The sequence below is a fragment of the Neovison vison genome, chromosome 3 (genome assembly GCF_020171115.1).
Source record: "Neovison vison isolate M4711 chromosome 3, ASM_NN_V1, whole genome shotgun sequence".
Lineage (NCBI taxonomy): Eukaryota > Metazoa > Chordata > Mammalia > Carnivora > Mustelidae > Neogale > Neogale vison.
Window position 1 is genome coordinate 36,572,298 of NC_058093.1, and position 12,004 is coordinate 36,584,301.

Here is a 12,004-nt window from a genome sequence, read left to right on the forward strand (position 1 = left end):
AATAAAGTTCTTCTTTCTTCCTGAAGTGGATGGAAGAGTTTGTCTATAAAGAGTACACTAGCTAAAAATTTATAAAATCCTGGACTTTAATATTTGAGAGGGACCCTAGCAGTTCTCTAGCAGCCCCCATGGATCAGTCACAGCTTTCATTCTTCAGGTGAGGCAGCCCCAAGCATAGAGATGTGACTTCTTCCAGCCATGCCATTTTGTGACTGAGATGGGACTTTTGAATACAGCAATTCTGACTCATTTGGTGGTCTGGTTTTGGAATTACTGGTTATTACTCACTCAAGTATAATAGGAAAAATTTGTGAGAGGTTTTTTTTTGTTTCGTGTTTTGCTCTTCATGAGTTGGTGAGGAACACATTAGCTTTATTACATGAGGCCTTAGCAATTAGGTCTTCTAGTGCTTCTCTCTTTTAGAACATTTCACATTTTTTAAGTTGTGCAAACCTGATTTGATTTGGGGTATAATATTTGAATATTCTCTCTTGATAATTTTTTAATCCTCTTTATTCCTTCCCTTTTATCTTTTTGGTTCATGTTGCACGCCAGCCACATAGCTTTTATATTGCATTTCTTTGATTTTTGTCCTGTCACCCTGAACACCAGAACTATTTGCCAGTATCTTGGGATGTCAGCAAGTGTACATGGTATAGCATGAAACCCATTAGTTTAAAGTTGGCCAGCTTTGTTCTTGTGCACGTGTCCCAATAATTTTAGAACTAAATCTTTAAGCATATAGCATATATTGATGTGAAATCTTGAAAGAATAAGGTGTTTGTAACATAATTCGTGCCTTTAGAATTGGTAATTATTAGCAAATTTGGTCATTGGCAAGATTAGGAATTGTGGTAGTAGGAGTTTCTTCAGTCATGATTTGTTGGTATCTTACATAATAGATGTTTAATAAGTATTTTAATTTCAAATAATTCTTTAAATTGTTTTTGTTTTAATTCAGTTATACTTAATCAGTGATTTAATTTCTGTTTCAGACAGAAATATTCATCAGTTAAAATATATGGAACATTTCTAATTATTAGCATATTATTTTGACTTGGTGGAATGAATATGTATGATGTCTCTGGGCACAAAGGGTTCTGTACATTGTCTTATTTAGTCCTCTTAACTCTCATCAAATACATGTTGACAGCTGAGGAAAGTGAGGCTTAGAAAAGTTAAGTGAATATGTTTTGGGTGCAGCCAGACTTGTGTTCAAATCCTGACTTCATATTTACATGTTAGATGATGTTAAGATATCTTTTGATATATTAATTTCATAATGAGTAGAGTAAAGATGTTAGGAAGATGTACTAACATTTGTTGAGTGTTTAAAATTGTTTACAAGGTAGTGTCACTATTTTTATAGCTATAGTAACACCATTTGACAACTGAAGGTTGGAAACCCAGTACCTTGACAAAGCTTATATTGATCTAACTTTTCTGAGTCTTAATAGTACCCTTTTCTATAGAATGTGAACAATATTCTCCTACTGGCAGAGTTTTTGTGAGAATTACAAATCACTGTGTTTGGTCTTTGCATTATCCTATATGGTTGGTAAATCTTTTGATTATTTTGCTTTCATGATTGTACCTCCATATTGGTTTGTCATTAGAGTTAAGGGCTTTCTTAACTTCTTTTAACTTCTGTTTTATGTAGAGTATGAAAGTCCTTTAAAGTTAAGGATCTGTGTAGGAGGTACATGAATATAAAAGGTATGATGTATGTTTAGATGTTCTAAGGTGATCTTTAGTATTAGGCTAAGCACAGGTTATTGAAAGGAAATTATGTCCCCAAATTTTTATTTCAAGGTAAAAAATGTTTTTCAGTATAAACCGCTTTGATTTATGACATTGATCACCTTTGTTAAGTTTTTATAAAAAATCTATTAAAAGTAAATGTTAACTACTAATTTTTCTTTTGAAGTTGTAATATAAATAGTATTTTGATAAAATACACTATGCTTAGAAATTTGCCATGTTAAAATTAATATTCTTTAGGACATATTTTTTGTTGCTTTCAAATATTTTGTTAAATATGAGGTAGCCTTTGAAAGAGGGTATTGCATAGTAGTTCTTTGAAAATTTTAAATATTTTACAAATGTTTCTTTTTTTAAATGTTTCTTTCTTGAAATACATATTTTAATAATCATTTTTCTTCTGCATTTATAAAGCTTTGGGGCTTTAATTTTCTTTTACTGTATTACATAGAAACCTTCATTAGGATATTAACCAAGATGGCCTAAGACCTTTTTCATTTTAGGATTCTATAATATTTTTTATAGAGCTTTTGAGACCTTAAATCTAACAGTTAATATAATTCTTAATTATTATGAAATTCTCTTATAATTCTTAAATTTCTCCTTTCCTGTGGAATGAATAGTCTTTATTTCCCTAACTTCATTTTAATGAATGAATGAATGATTTAAAGGATTTTTTTTACCCCCTGCCCCCCAATGAGATAAACTTAACAGAAATGTAGAGGTGAAAGAAGCATAGTAGCATCTAGGCCAGCATCCTTATTTTATTACCTAGGTGGAGACTGATTTGATGGGTTTGCCTTAAACTTTCAGAATTGATTAATGACTAATCTAATAGTTGTAATAGTTTAGAATCCTTTTAAACCAGCACTGTTTCTGCTGGTTCCACTGATTCCACTTGTTAAGAAAAATACCTAAGAGAAATGAAAATGTACATCTGTGTAGAAACTGGTACATAGATGTTCATAGCAGCATTATTCATAATAGCCAAAAAGTGGAAACAGCCTGAAATGTCATCAGTTGATGAATGGATAAACCAAATATGTTATAATCACAATGGAAATTTGGTTGGTAATAAGCAGTAATGAAGTCCTGACACATGCTACAACATGGATGAACCTTGAAAACATTGGCCTAAAGGAAGCTAGTCATAGAGTAACGTATAGCCTGTGATTCCATTTGTAAGTGGTATGTCCAGAATGGACACATCTGTAGACCTGGAAGGGAGGGGAGAGGGAGGGTGACAGCTGGTAGATACAGAATTTCTTGGGGCAGGGGTGATGAAAATGTGCTACAGTTCCATTGTGAGGGTGGTTTTATAACCCTGGGAAGATATTAAAAAGCATTGAATTCTACACTTTAAGTGGACAAATAGTGTGATAATGTAGATTATATCTTAAAAAGCTGTTAAGTCTGAAAGTTTTATAGCAGCAGGACTAAAACTTACGAGGCATCATTGTTGCAGACTGAGGTTACGGCAGTTAATATTGGGTCACAGTTACTGTTGACTAAAGGTCAGTTTGTACCAAAGTGTATTTTGGAGAGCATGTCTCTTGAGATGTTATCAAATACTCCGTGGAAAAGTGTTCTATGCCCAAACATATATGGGAAACACTGGTGCAAACAGTTTAATCCATTACTATTAGTGCAGGACTTCTCAAGAGACTTACGGATTTTAAGAAAGGAGGTAAACATAGAGTGACCTAACTTATTTATTATGATATCCTTCCTCCTCAGTTACCCTCTTGTTGAATTCAGAACACAGTACTGATGTATCTCTTAAGTATCCATCTTTTAAAGTTATTAGGAAGGAAAATATATCCATTGAGTATTTACAGTACTTTTTAAAAATTTGTTGTTAAATTTATCTTCGTGCAGCTTTTTCAGGTAGGTACTATTATCCTTCCCTCTGCCTCCTGTTTGCAAATGAGGAACAGAAGCTTGTGGAAGTTAAATGACATTCTGTAGTTAGAAAATGACAGAATCAAGACTCCTAACTACTCTGATCTCTCACTAGTTCTGTTTTCCCACATTTAATTGGCTAAGTACACTAATTTAAAATGCATGGACGTATATTTTAGAAACATTTCCACTCCAGATGGTTAAAACCAACAGAAAATTTCTAGTACTTAAAAACCTAAATTTGCTTTCTTTTCTTTACATGTATTTATGTATAACCTCTCTGACCTCATTTATGCCTGATAAGATTTACACACGGTGGATTTTTCTCTTCTCTTTTCAGCCATTACATTGTAAGCTGAAAGTTGTGCTCACCTTTCTGATGATTTACACTAAATAATTTCCCACTCATCATACTTAGTTGACTTGAGTTATCCTTATGAATTTCTAGGTAGTGCACAGAATTGTAAATAAAATAATCAAACATCCTTCAGGTGCTGTCCACAAGATTTGACTTTTTAGATGTGAAAGTTGGATTCTAGGTCATTTTAGATAATCCTGTGAATAGCATGGGGTGTAACTCATGAGGCCTACAAAGTCTTTCTATGGCCGTAGTTGTATCTTGACATGAAAAAAAGTTAGTGTTTAATTAAAAATGGGTTTCATAAATGGTTTTTTCATTTGGTATTTCTTTCTCTGGTATTTATTATGCTAATTTTCCCTTTATTTCAAACAGGTTAAATATTAGTGTCATGAATGTTGAAACTAAAGGACTTTATGGATATGTTTTTATTATATATTCTTATGCTACGCACTTTGTAACAGTATATTCTAATTTTAGTACTTTCTAATGAAACAAATTTGCTTTTTTTTGACAATAGTTATCCTTAAGTTAATTGACATTGGTCTCTTTATGGCTTTCCATAAGGCCTTTCTGGAGCAATGCATTCTCAAGTGTTCCCTCACGCTCATTTTGGTAGGTGGCCACAACTGATACCTGGATTTGTGTGGCAATCTGTCTACCTGCTTGTGGAAGCTTCTGCTAGTGTTCTGGATCCCTGCATGTGGAATTAAGTTTTTTCCATGTTTTACAATGGAGTGGGCATGGATGTGTGGCATTGGCGTTACATTATATTTAAAGTTACATAAAAATTGTGGTGATTTGTGTTTTAATGCTGAAAAGCATTATCGCTTACCTCCATGGTCACATTAGAATGTTAATAGCTTTTTTGATTATTTTCCTTGAGTTTGAATTCACAGCACTTTTGACACATTTTTGATACACCAAAAACCATTTTACCACATTATTCCATGGGGTTTGGTTTTGCTTAACTTACAAATTTTCGCTTTTTAGTGCTTTCTTAAAAAGTGATTTGTCAAAAGTTTTGTCAGTGCATTGTTGTCTGTTATGAAACCCTTCTGTTTCCTTTGCAGTGTGCTTATTATTCTTTAATTCACTTGCTTTCTAGTGGCTTGTTTCTCCTGTTTTCTCATCAATTGTAATTTCAAAAAAATTTGACATTCTGATTAGGTTCATTGAGACAAATTGCATAATTATAAACAATAGGATATGAGGATTTCTTTGGGGAGTATCTATAACATGACTTCCAAGGTTTTTTAAAAATAAAATATAATCTGTGTAACATGTTTAGGATTAATTCCTATGCCTTAAATAGAGATCAAGTTGGTAAATTAAAAAAAAAATTTAAATCAAATACAGTGAATTATCATGTTTTTGATAGCATCATGCCAACAAAATTTCATTATTTTAAATTGCTAGTATTCTGTGTTAAAAGTACCACTATTGGCTCGCTCTTTACCAAGAATTTTTCTGGAACATACATTCAGAAGGTGCTGTTTTTAATCTTCACTAGCAGTAAGTAATATACTGTTTTGCTACTACATGCGTTCCTTTTCAATTTTTTTTTTTTGAGAGAGAGAGAGAGTCAGGGGAGTGGTAGAGAGACAATCTTAGGTTCTGCGTAGAGCCGAAAGCCTGATATGGGGCTCAGTCTCTTAACCCTGAGATCATGACCTGAGCCAAAATCAGGAGTCAGACGCCTAACCTACTGAGCCAACCATGTGCCCCTACTACATGAGTTTCTATAATACAAATTAGGTTATAAGTAATTCATAAGTGGGCGAGTGATGGCAGTGTACCACATGTGTAGTGATTGTTAATACACTGATTTCAGTGCAGTCTAGATTACTACGCTCATTCACCCTATATCAATCTTATAGAATCAGTAAGAATGCTATTTCACTCCCTTTTCAATCTTTATGCATTTTATGCAGTCTTTATGCACCTCTACAACTTAGCAGTCCTAACTTTAAACCCCTTATTCCAAAGCAGTCTACTTAATCTTTCAAATAAGATACGGTGGTCCATATATTTCTTTTGGAATTGATGTATTAAGAACCTCACATGTTCTTTTAATTGTCTTAGTGGTTTTATTAGGGAAAGCCATTCCTCTCCAGCCCCTTTTGGGCTCTGTTTACAAAGCTGTATAGTTTTTGAGAGGCCTGCTTCTAACTCTGTTTCTCCTCTAAGTCTTGTTATTTTCAATAAACTATTTTTTAGAAGTTTTAAAGTTGTTTTTATCAGGAACATACTTACTATGTTATAGCAGACAATTCAGTGGATAAAATTCAATTTTTGGCGATTTTACTGTATGTAGCAAAATAAAATTAAAAACAAATGTATATTAGTACACATGTGACTTGCATGATGGGCTTTAAAAAAGTTGACTGCTGTTTAGACTTTTATTTATTTCGAGAAATTTTCTTACGATTTCAAATGATAGCTTTATTAGTGTCATTCTGGTCATGGGTTTCAGGAGAACAACATTTATAGATTGTGTTAAACTGTATAGTGCTAAAACTTATTACTAATTTTGTCAGCGTTTTGGAATTTTAGGTGCCTTTAGTGCACAAGTTAATGTTTTTCAAGTAAAATCATTCTGTAGTGTGTGGTATGAGGAGCAAAACCTGCTCTTTTGTGAATTAGTTATCGGCCCTTGCTTTCTCCTGTCAGCTGCAACCTTTGGCACCGCCTCCATGAGCATGCCCGCGGGCTTCGGAACTCCTGCTCCGTATAGTCTTCCCACCAGCTTCAGCGGCAGCTTCCAGCAGCCTGCCTTCCCAGCCCAAGCAGCTTTTCCTCAACAGACAGCTTTTTCTCAACAGCCCAATGGTAAGATCTATCACTTGGCTAGCTGTAACTCCACTTTAGATATCCTTTATGTATCATAATCTTTTATGTTTGGACAGAAAGACTTGTCCAAAGAATGCTGTGGCACTGTCTGCTAAACATTTACTACACAAATATAGGTGCCTTTGTTGCTTTGGGCCTTAGAGAACTGAATGATTTGGTAAGTTTTTGTGACCAGGTTATAGATTTAGGAGAAATCAGAGACTCTAAGAGTATCCCTTCTTAGAATCTCCAGTGTCTTTTCTTTTATCTTTTTTCTTTTTTTTAAAGATTTGTTTATTTTAGAGAAAGAGAGAGAGAGAGAGAGAGAGCCTGTGTGTGAATTGGGGGAGGGACAGAGGGAGAGAATCATCAAGTGGACTCTCCTCTAAGAGTGGAGCTGAAGAACGTGCTTGGTTTCAGACCCGTGAGATCACAACCAGAGCGGAAACCAAGAGCTGGATACTTAACTGGTTGAGCAGCCCAGGTGCTCCCTCCCCACTGCCCCAGTCTCTTTCTTATTAATTTCTCTTGTTTGTTCTAATACATCTGTTGATTTTAAAAGAAAACTTTGTAGGGCACCTGGGTGGCTCTGTGGGTTAAAGCCTTTGCCTTGGGCTCAGGTCCAGAGTCCTGGGATCAAGACCAGCATTGGGCTCTTTGCTCAGCAGGGAGCCTGCTTCCTCCTCTCTCTCTGCCTGCCTCTCCGCCTGCTTGTAATCTCTTGTCTGTCAAAGAAATAAATAAAATCTTAAAAAAAAAAAAAGAAAGAAAGAAAACTTAGTAGACTTGAATGTTTTTGTTTTGCATCAGAAAACTTGTGGATCTGCTCTTTTGTATAATCTGTATGTGGGAGACATAGACTTAATTTTCCAAGTAGGCAACTGTATTGTGGTTAGAGTGTACTTGTTCTAGAAGCCAGGGATTTTTTTTTTTTATCTATTAAGCTTATTTGCTGAAGTTTGAAAGTCCATAAATTTGAAGATTATTCTTAAATTATAATTGTGTATCTATATTTAGTGTCTCTGGTTAGATAAAAATTTGGAAATAAGGTCCATGGCAGAGCCATAATGATAAAATATTTCCTAACAAATATTGTGCTGTTCACATGAATCCATTGTGTTTTGCTCACATCCAATCTCAGATAGTCGCAGGTCATCTATTAATTACATTCTTCAGATGTCAGCAGCTTACATAGCTGAGACATGTGAGAAGAAACCATTTCTGAGAAGCTGTATGAACTGTTACATGTGCCACAGGAAGTTTGTCTCTGGTATTTGAAAGCATGAGACTCAACAGTTGAACATTGATATTTTATTATTGTTGCTCTAGTAGGAATTTCTCTGAAACTTCTTATGAGTCTTTATAAGCATCAGATTGTCTCTGAAAGGTATAGGTTTTAATTGGTGATTCTATTTTAACAAGGTGCAGGTTTTGCAGCATTTGGACAAACAAAGCCAGTGGTAACCCCTTTTGGTCAAGTTGCAGCTGCTGGAGTATCTAGTAATCCTTTTATGGTAAGTGAGATGCAATTTTAAGCACTTTATAATTTGTGTGTTATCTTCAAATTAGGAGAAGCAAGATGTGACTATTCTACTGATGTGACAGTAAAAGATTTTGCAAATTGAGGCCGCTGTCATGCATGATCCTTTTTTGGACTTAAAAAAGACACACACATTACTCAGTTGCAGATCAAAGCACTGACAGTAAATAAGCTATTTTATAGCATGAAACTGTTTTCTTGTCTAAGTAATGCTTTATGAAAAGCTGTAGATTTAGTGAACTGTGTGAAAAGGGCTTGGACTCAGATTTGGTTTGAATCATAAATGTGTTTTCTTAAGGGCCAAGTCCTTTCTTAGATTCTGTTATAAGATTTATGTAGAATAATAGGTATTAAAGGCCATAACAGCTTCTGACACCTAATAGTTTTATTATATCATGTTGCTAATAACAATAATGAATCAATATGATTGCCAATAACTATAAAATAATTTCTAATCTAAATGTTGTTTCATTTAATTAATCAAAATTAAATCTTTTCATAGTTTCACATGTATACCACCCTTACTTGTGTTTTTATTTTGTCTTATGTTTTCCTTTAGACTGGTGCACCAACAGGACAATTTCCAACAGGAAGCTCATCAACCAATCCTTTCTTATAGCCTTATATAGACACTTTACTGGAACGAACTTTTACGTGGTCACATTACATCTCTCCGCCTCTTGCACTGTTGTCTTGTTTCACTGATCTTAGCTTTAAACACAGGAGAAGTCTTTAAAAAGCCTGCATTGTGTATTAAACACCAGGTAATATGTGCAAAACAGAGGGCTCCAGTAACAACTTTTAACCTGTGAATTGGCAGATAAAGGTAGCGGTATCATGTATATTAAAAATTGGCTAATATTAAGTTATTGCAGATACCACATTCATTATGCTGCAGTACTGTACATATTTTTCTTAGAAATTAGCTATTTGTGCATATCAGTATTTGTAACTTTAACACATTGTTATGTGAGAAATGTTACTGGGGAAATAGATCAGCCACTTTTAAGGTGCTGTCATATATCTTGGAATGAATGACCTAAAATCATTTTAACCATTGCTACTGGAAAGTTACAAAGTCAAAATTGGAAGGTTTTATTCATTCTTGAATTTTTCCTTTCTAAAGAGCTCTTCTATTTATACATACCTAAATTCTTTAAAAATGTAGAGGGATACCTGTCTGCATAATAAAGCTGATCATGTTTTGCTACAGTTTGCAGGTGAAAAAAATAAATATTAGAAAATATGCTATTGTTTTTGTGTTCTTGCTGCAATGCCTTTACCAAAGTGGCCTTAAAATATGAGTAGTGAATTGAGAACATCTTGAATTCTTAAATTAGAATTTCAGAATACTTCTAGTGATTAACTTTTATGTCTAAAAGAGAAAATTTTATAAAAAAAGGCCATGTAGAAAATTTATTAAAACTAATATGACTGCTATATTCAGGAATATGTCAGTGGTAAAGCATTTAAATGTAGCTTGTCAGATTCACCGTAATCCTTCTAATTTCTTTGCAACTTCTTAATTTTGTGAAAATTTGTATATATGAAGAATTTGCATGTATGTGTATTTACAGATTTTTTTAAGTATCTTGAATTCTCAGACTGCAGAAGTCCTATTTTAACTATTGATTTTTAAACAAAAATACTGTCTTTGAATGTATTGGAAGCAGACATGCATTAACTGTGACATGATTGCACCTCAGTTTTTTTTTTTCCTTTGTTTGGACAAACTGATATTATTAAAATAGGACATTTATTTATGTTCCATTTCTGGGGGCAAAACAAACTGGAACCCAGTGTTACCTTAAAGTTCTAGAATACTTTGTTTAAAAAGGCAACGATACTAATGTTTAGTTATATCTTTTTGTTAATAGATGAACTTGTTTAAATATTTATGTACAGTAATGCCTCATTCATTAAGACGTAATCTAGCAGTCTTCATCAATACAGAACACAGCTGAGAAACTTGGAATAATTCTTTTTAAATGCTTTTGAGCAACACACATTAGTCACAAAGTGTCTATATATTTGTTTTTATGTGAAATTTTGATTATTTCATTTCCCAGTCCTAGAGTATTATTAGCAGTTCAGAAGTGACAGTTTGGAAGGAGATAGACAAACCATGAAAACCTGTCGACCATTTAGTTTAAGGACAGCCAGGCCAGCCTCGAGGACATCACTGTATGACATCATATTCTGATAATAGTCTGGTACTTTGACTCTGTGTCATCAAGAAAAGGTAAAGTTACGTATACAAATATGTAATACGTGTTTGGAAAGTTTTATCTTACCATGTTTAAACAATTTTTTTAAAGCTTTGGTATTAAAAGAAATGAACATCAGTTTCTTCAAACATTTTATTTGTGTTGAATACCTTTTCCAGTGGTGACTACATGAGTTGTTACACAATCTTGAAGTCTGTGTAGTGTTTCAGACTTGGTAAAGCATTGCTGTCCATTGCATCTCTAGCTCAGTGTGTAGTTTGTCTGAACTATTTTGATGAGCAAGAAGATGGAAATCTCTGCCCCATTTTGAATGTTATGCCTCTTCTCTTAATATTGAAAATGCTGCAGGGGTCTTAGCGGTGTGTGGGTATAACTTGAAATACCTACAGTTTGGGGGTCTCTCTCCAGCCCTTTTTCTTGGAGGGACTACTTAAGAAATGTCTTTGAATTTCTATGTTTTAGATTGTATTGGGTCCCAGTCAATTCATATGTACAAAGTTATGCTATATGATTGTAGGCCATTACCTAAATAACCTCCCAGGCTTTCCATCTAAGAAATAAGTTAATTAAACAGTTGTTATTAAAATGATTTTAAAGACTTTTTTTTCTGGTACCATCTTGAAGTTTTTAAGTAAATGAGAACTCTTACTGACTTTAAATGAGTGCTTATAAAATAGAAATCCTTAGTTTAAAAAGTGATCCAGCTTCAATGTGGATTTAAATCAATTCTTTTAGACTTTCATATTCAGATTTGTTTTTGGTTTTACATAAACCCATCAGAGTTGTGTTTAGTGTTGAAGAAAGAGGAGAACGAGGCTGAAAACCTTCAAATTTTCCTGGCTTAATAGTAGAATCAGATCTTCTCTCCTGTCTTTGCTCTGGAAGGAAAATTTTCTTTTAGGGTGGCAAACATTGTTGATATATTGAAAGGCATATTTTTTGTGACAATAGAGATTAGGCAATCACTTTCTTCCTTAAAGTAATTCCTTTTGTATATTTGAAGATGCCTGTCCGTGCTTTACCTATGCATTGCCCTAGCCCCCAGCACACACTGTGTTTGCAACAGTTCCTGAAAGTTGGGAAAATGAAGAGAAGACTAACTGGTTGCTTTTGTGTGGCAGCACTCAGTCTCTTTTAGATTACTGAAGATGCCCAGAGAGCTTTTGTTTATGTAGTTTGTATCTATCAGAAATTACTGTATTAGAAATTAATAACTGAGATACTTAGCCGTGTTCATTCATTTAAACATAACAATAATAAACCCACTGCATGTTAACATAAATGCCATTTTTAAACATTTTTTTAAAATTTTATTTATTTACTTGACGGACAGAGATCACAAGTAGGCAGAGAGGCAGGCAGAGAGCGAGGAACGGAAGCAGG

General features: G+C 33.9%; 1 protein-coding gene across 7 annotated transcripts in view; it reads left to right on the top strand.

The window, feature by feature from the left end:
* AGFG1 (ArfGAP with FG repeats 1) overlaps positions 1 to 10,738 on the top strand; it is a 76,483-nt gene extending 65,745 nt beyond the window's left edge. For 2 of the 7 annotated variants that reach the window (XM_044241745.1, XM_044241741.1), the window contains 4 exons: positions 4,589 to 4,636; positions 6,695 to 6,853; positions 8,276 to 8,367; positions 8,953 to 10,738. In XM_044241745.1, coding sequence (XP_044097680.1) covers positions 4,589 to 4,636; positions 6,695 to 6,853; positions 8,276 to 8,367; positions 8,953 to 9,012 — 359 coding nt within the window. In that variant the 3' untranslated portion in view covers positions 9,013 to 10,738. The remainder of the gene's footprint in view (positions 1 to 4,588; positions 4,637 to 6,694; positions 6,854 to 8,275; positions 8,368 to 8,952) is intronic. The other 5 variants (XM_044241747.1, XM_044241744.1, XM_044241743.1 and 2 more) reach the window with 3 other exon arrangements.
* Positions 10,739 to 12,004: the final 1,266 nt, after the last annotated feature.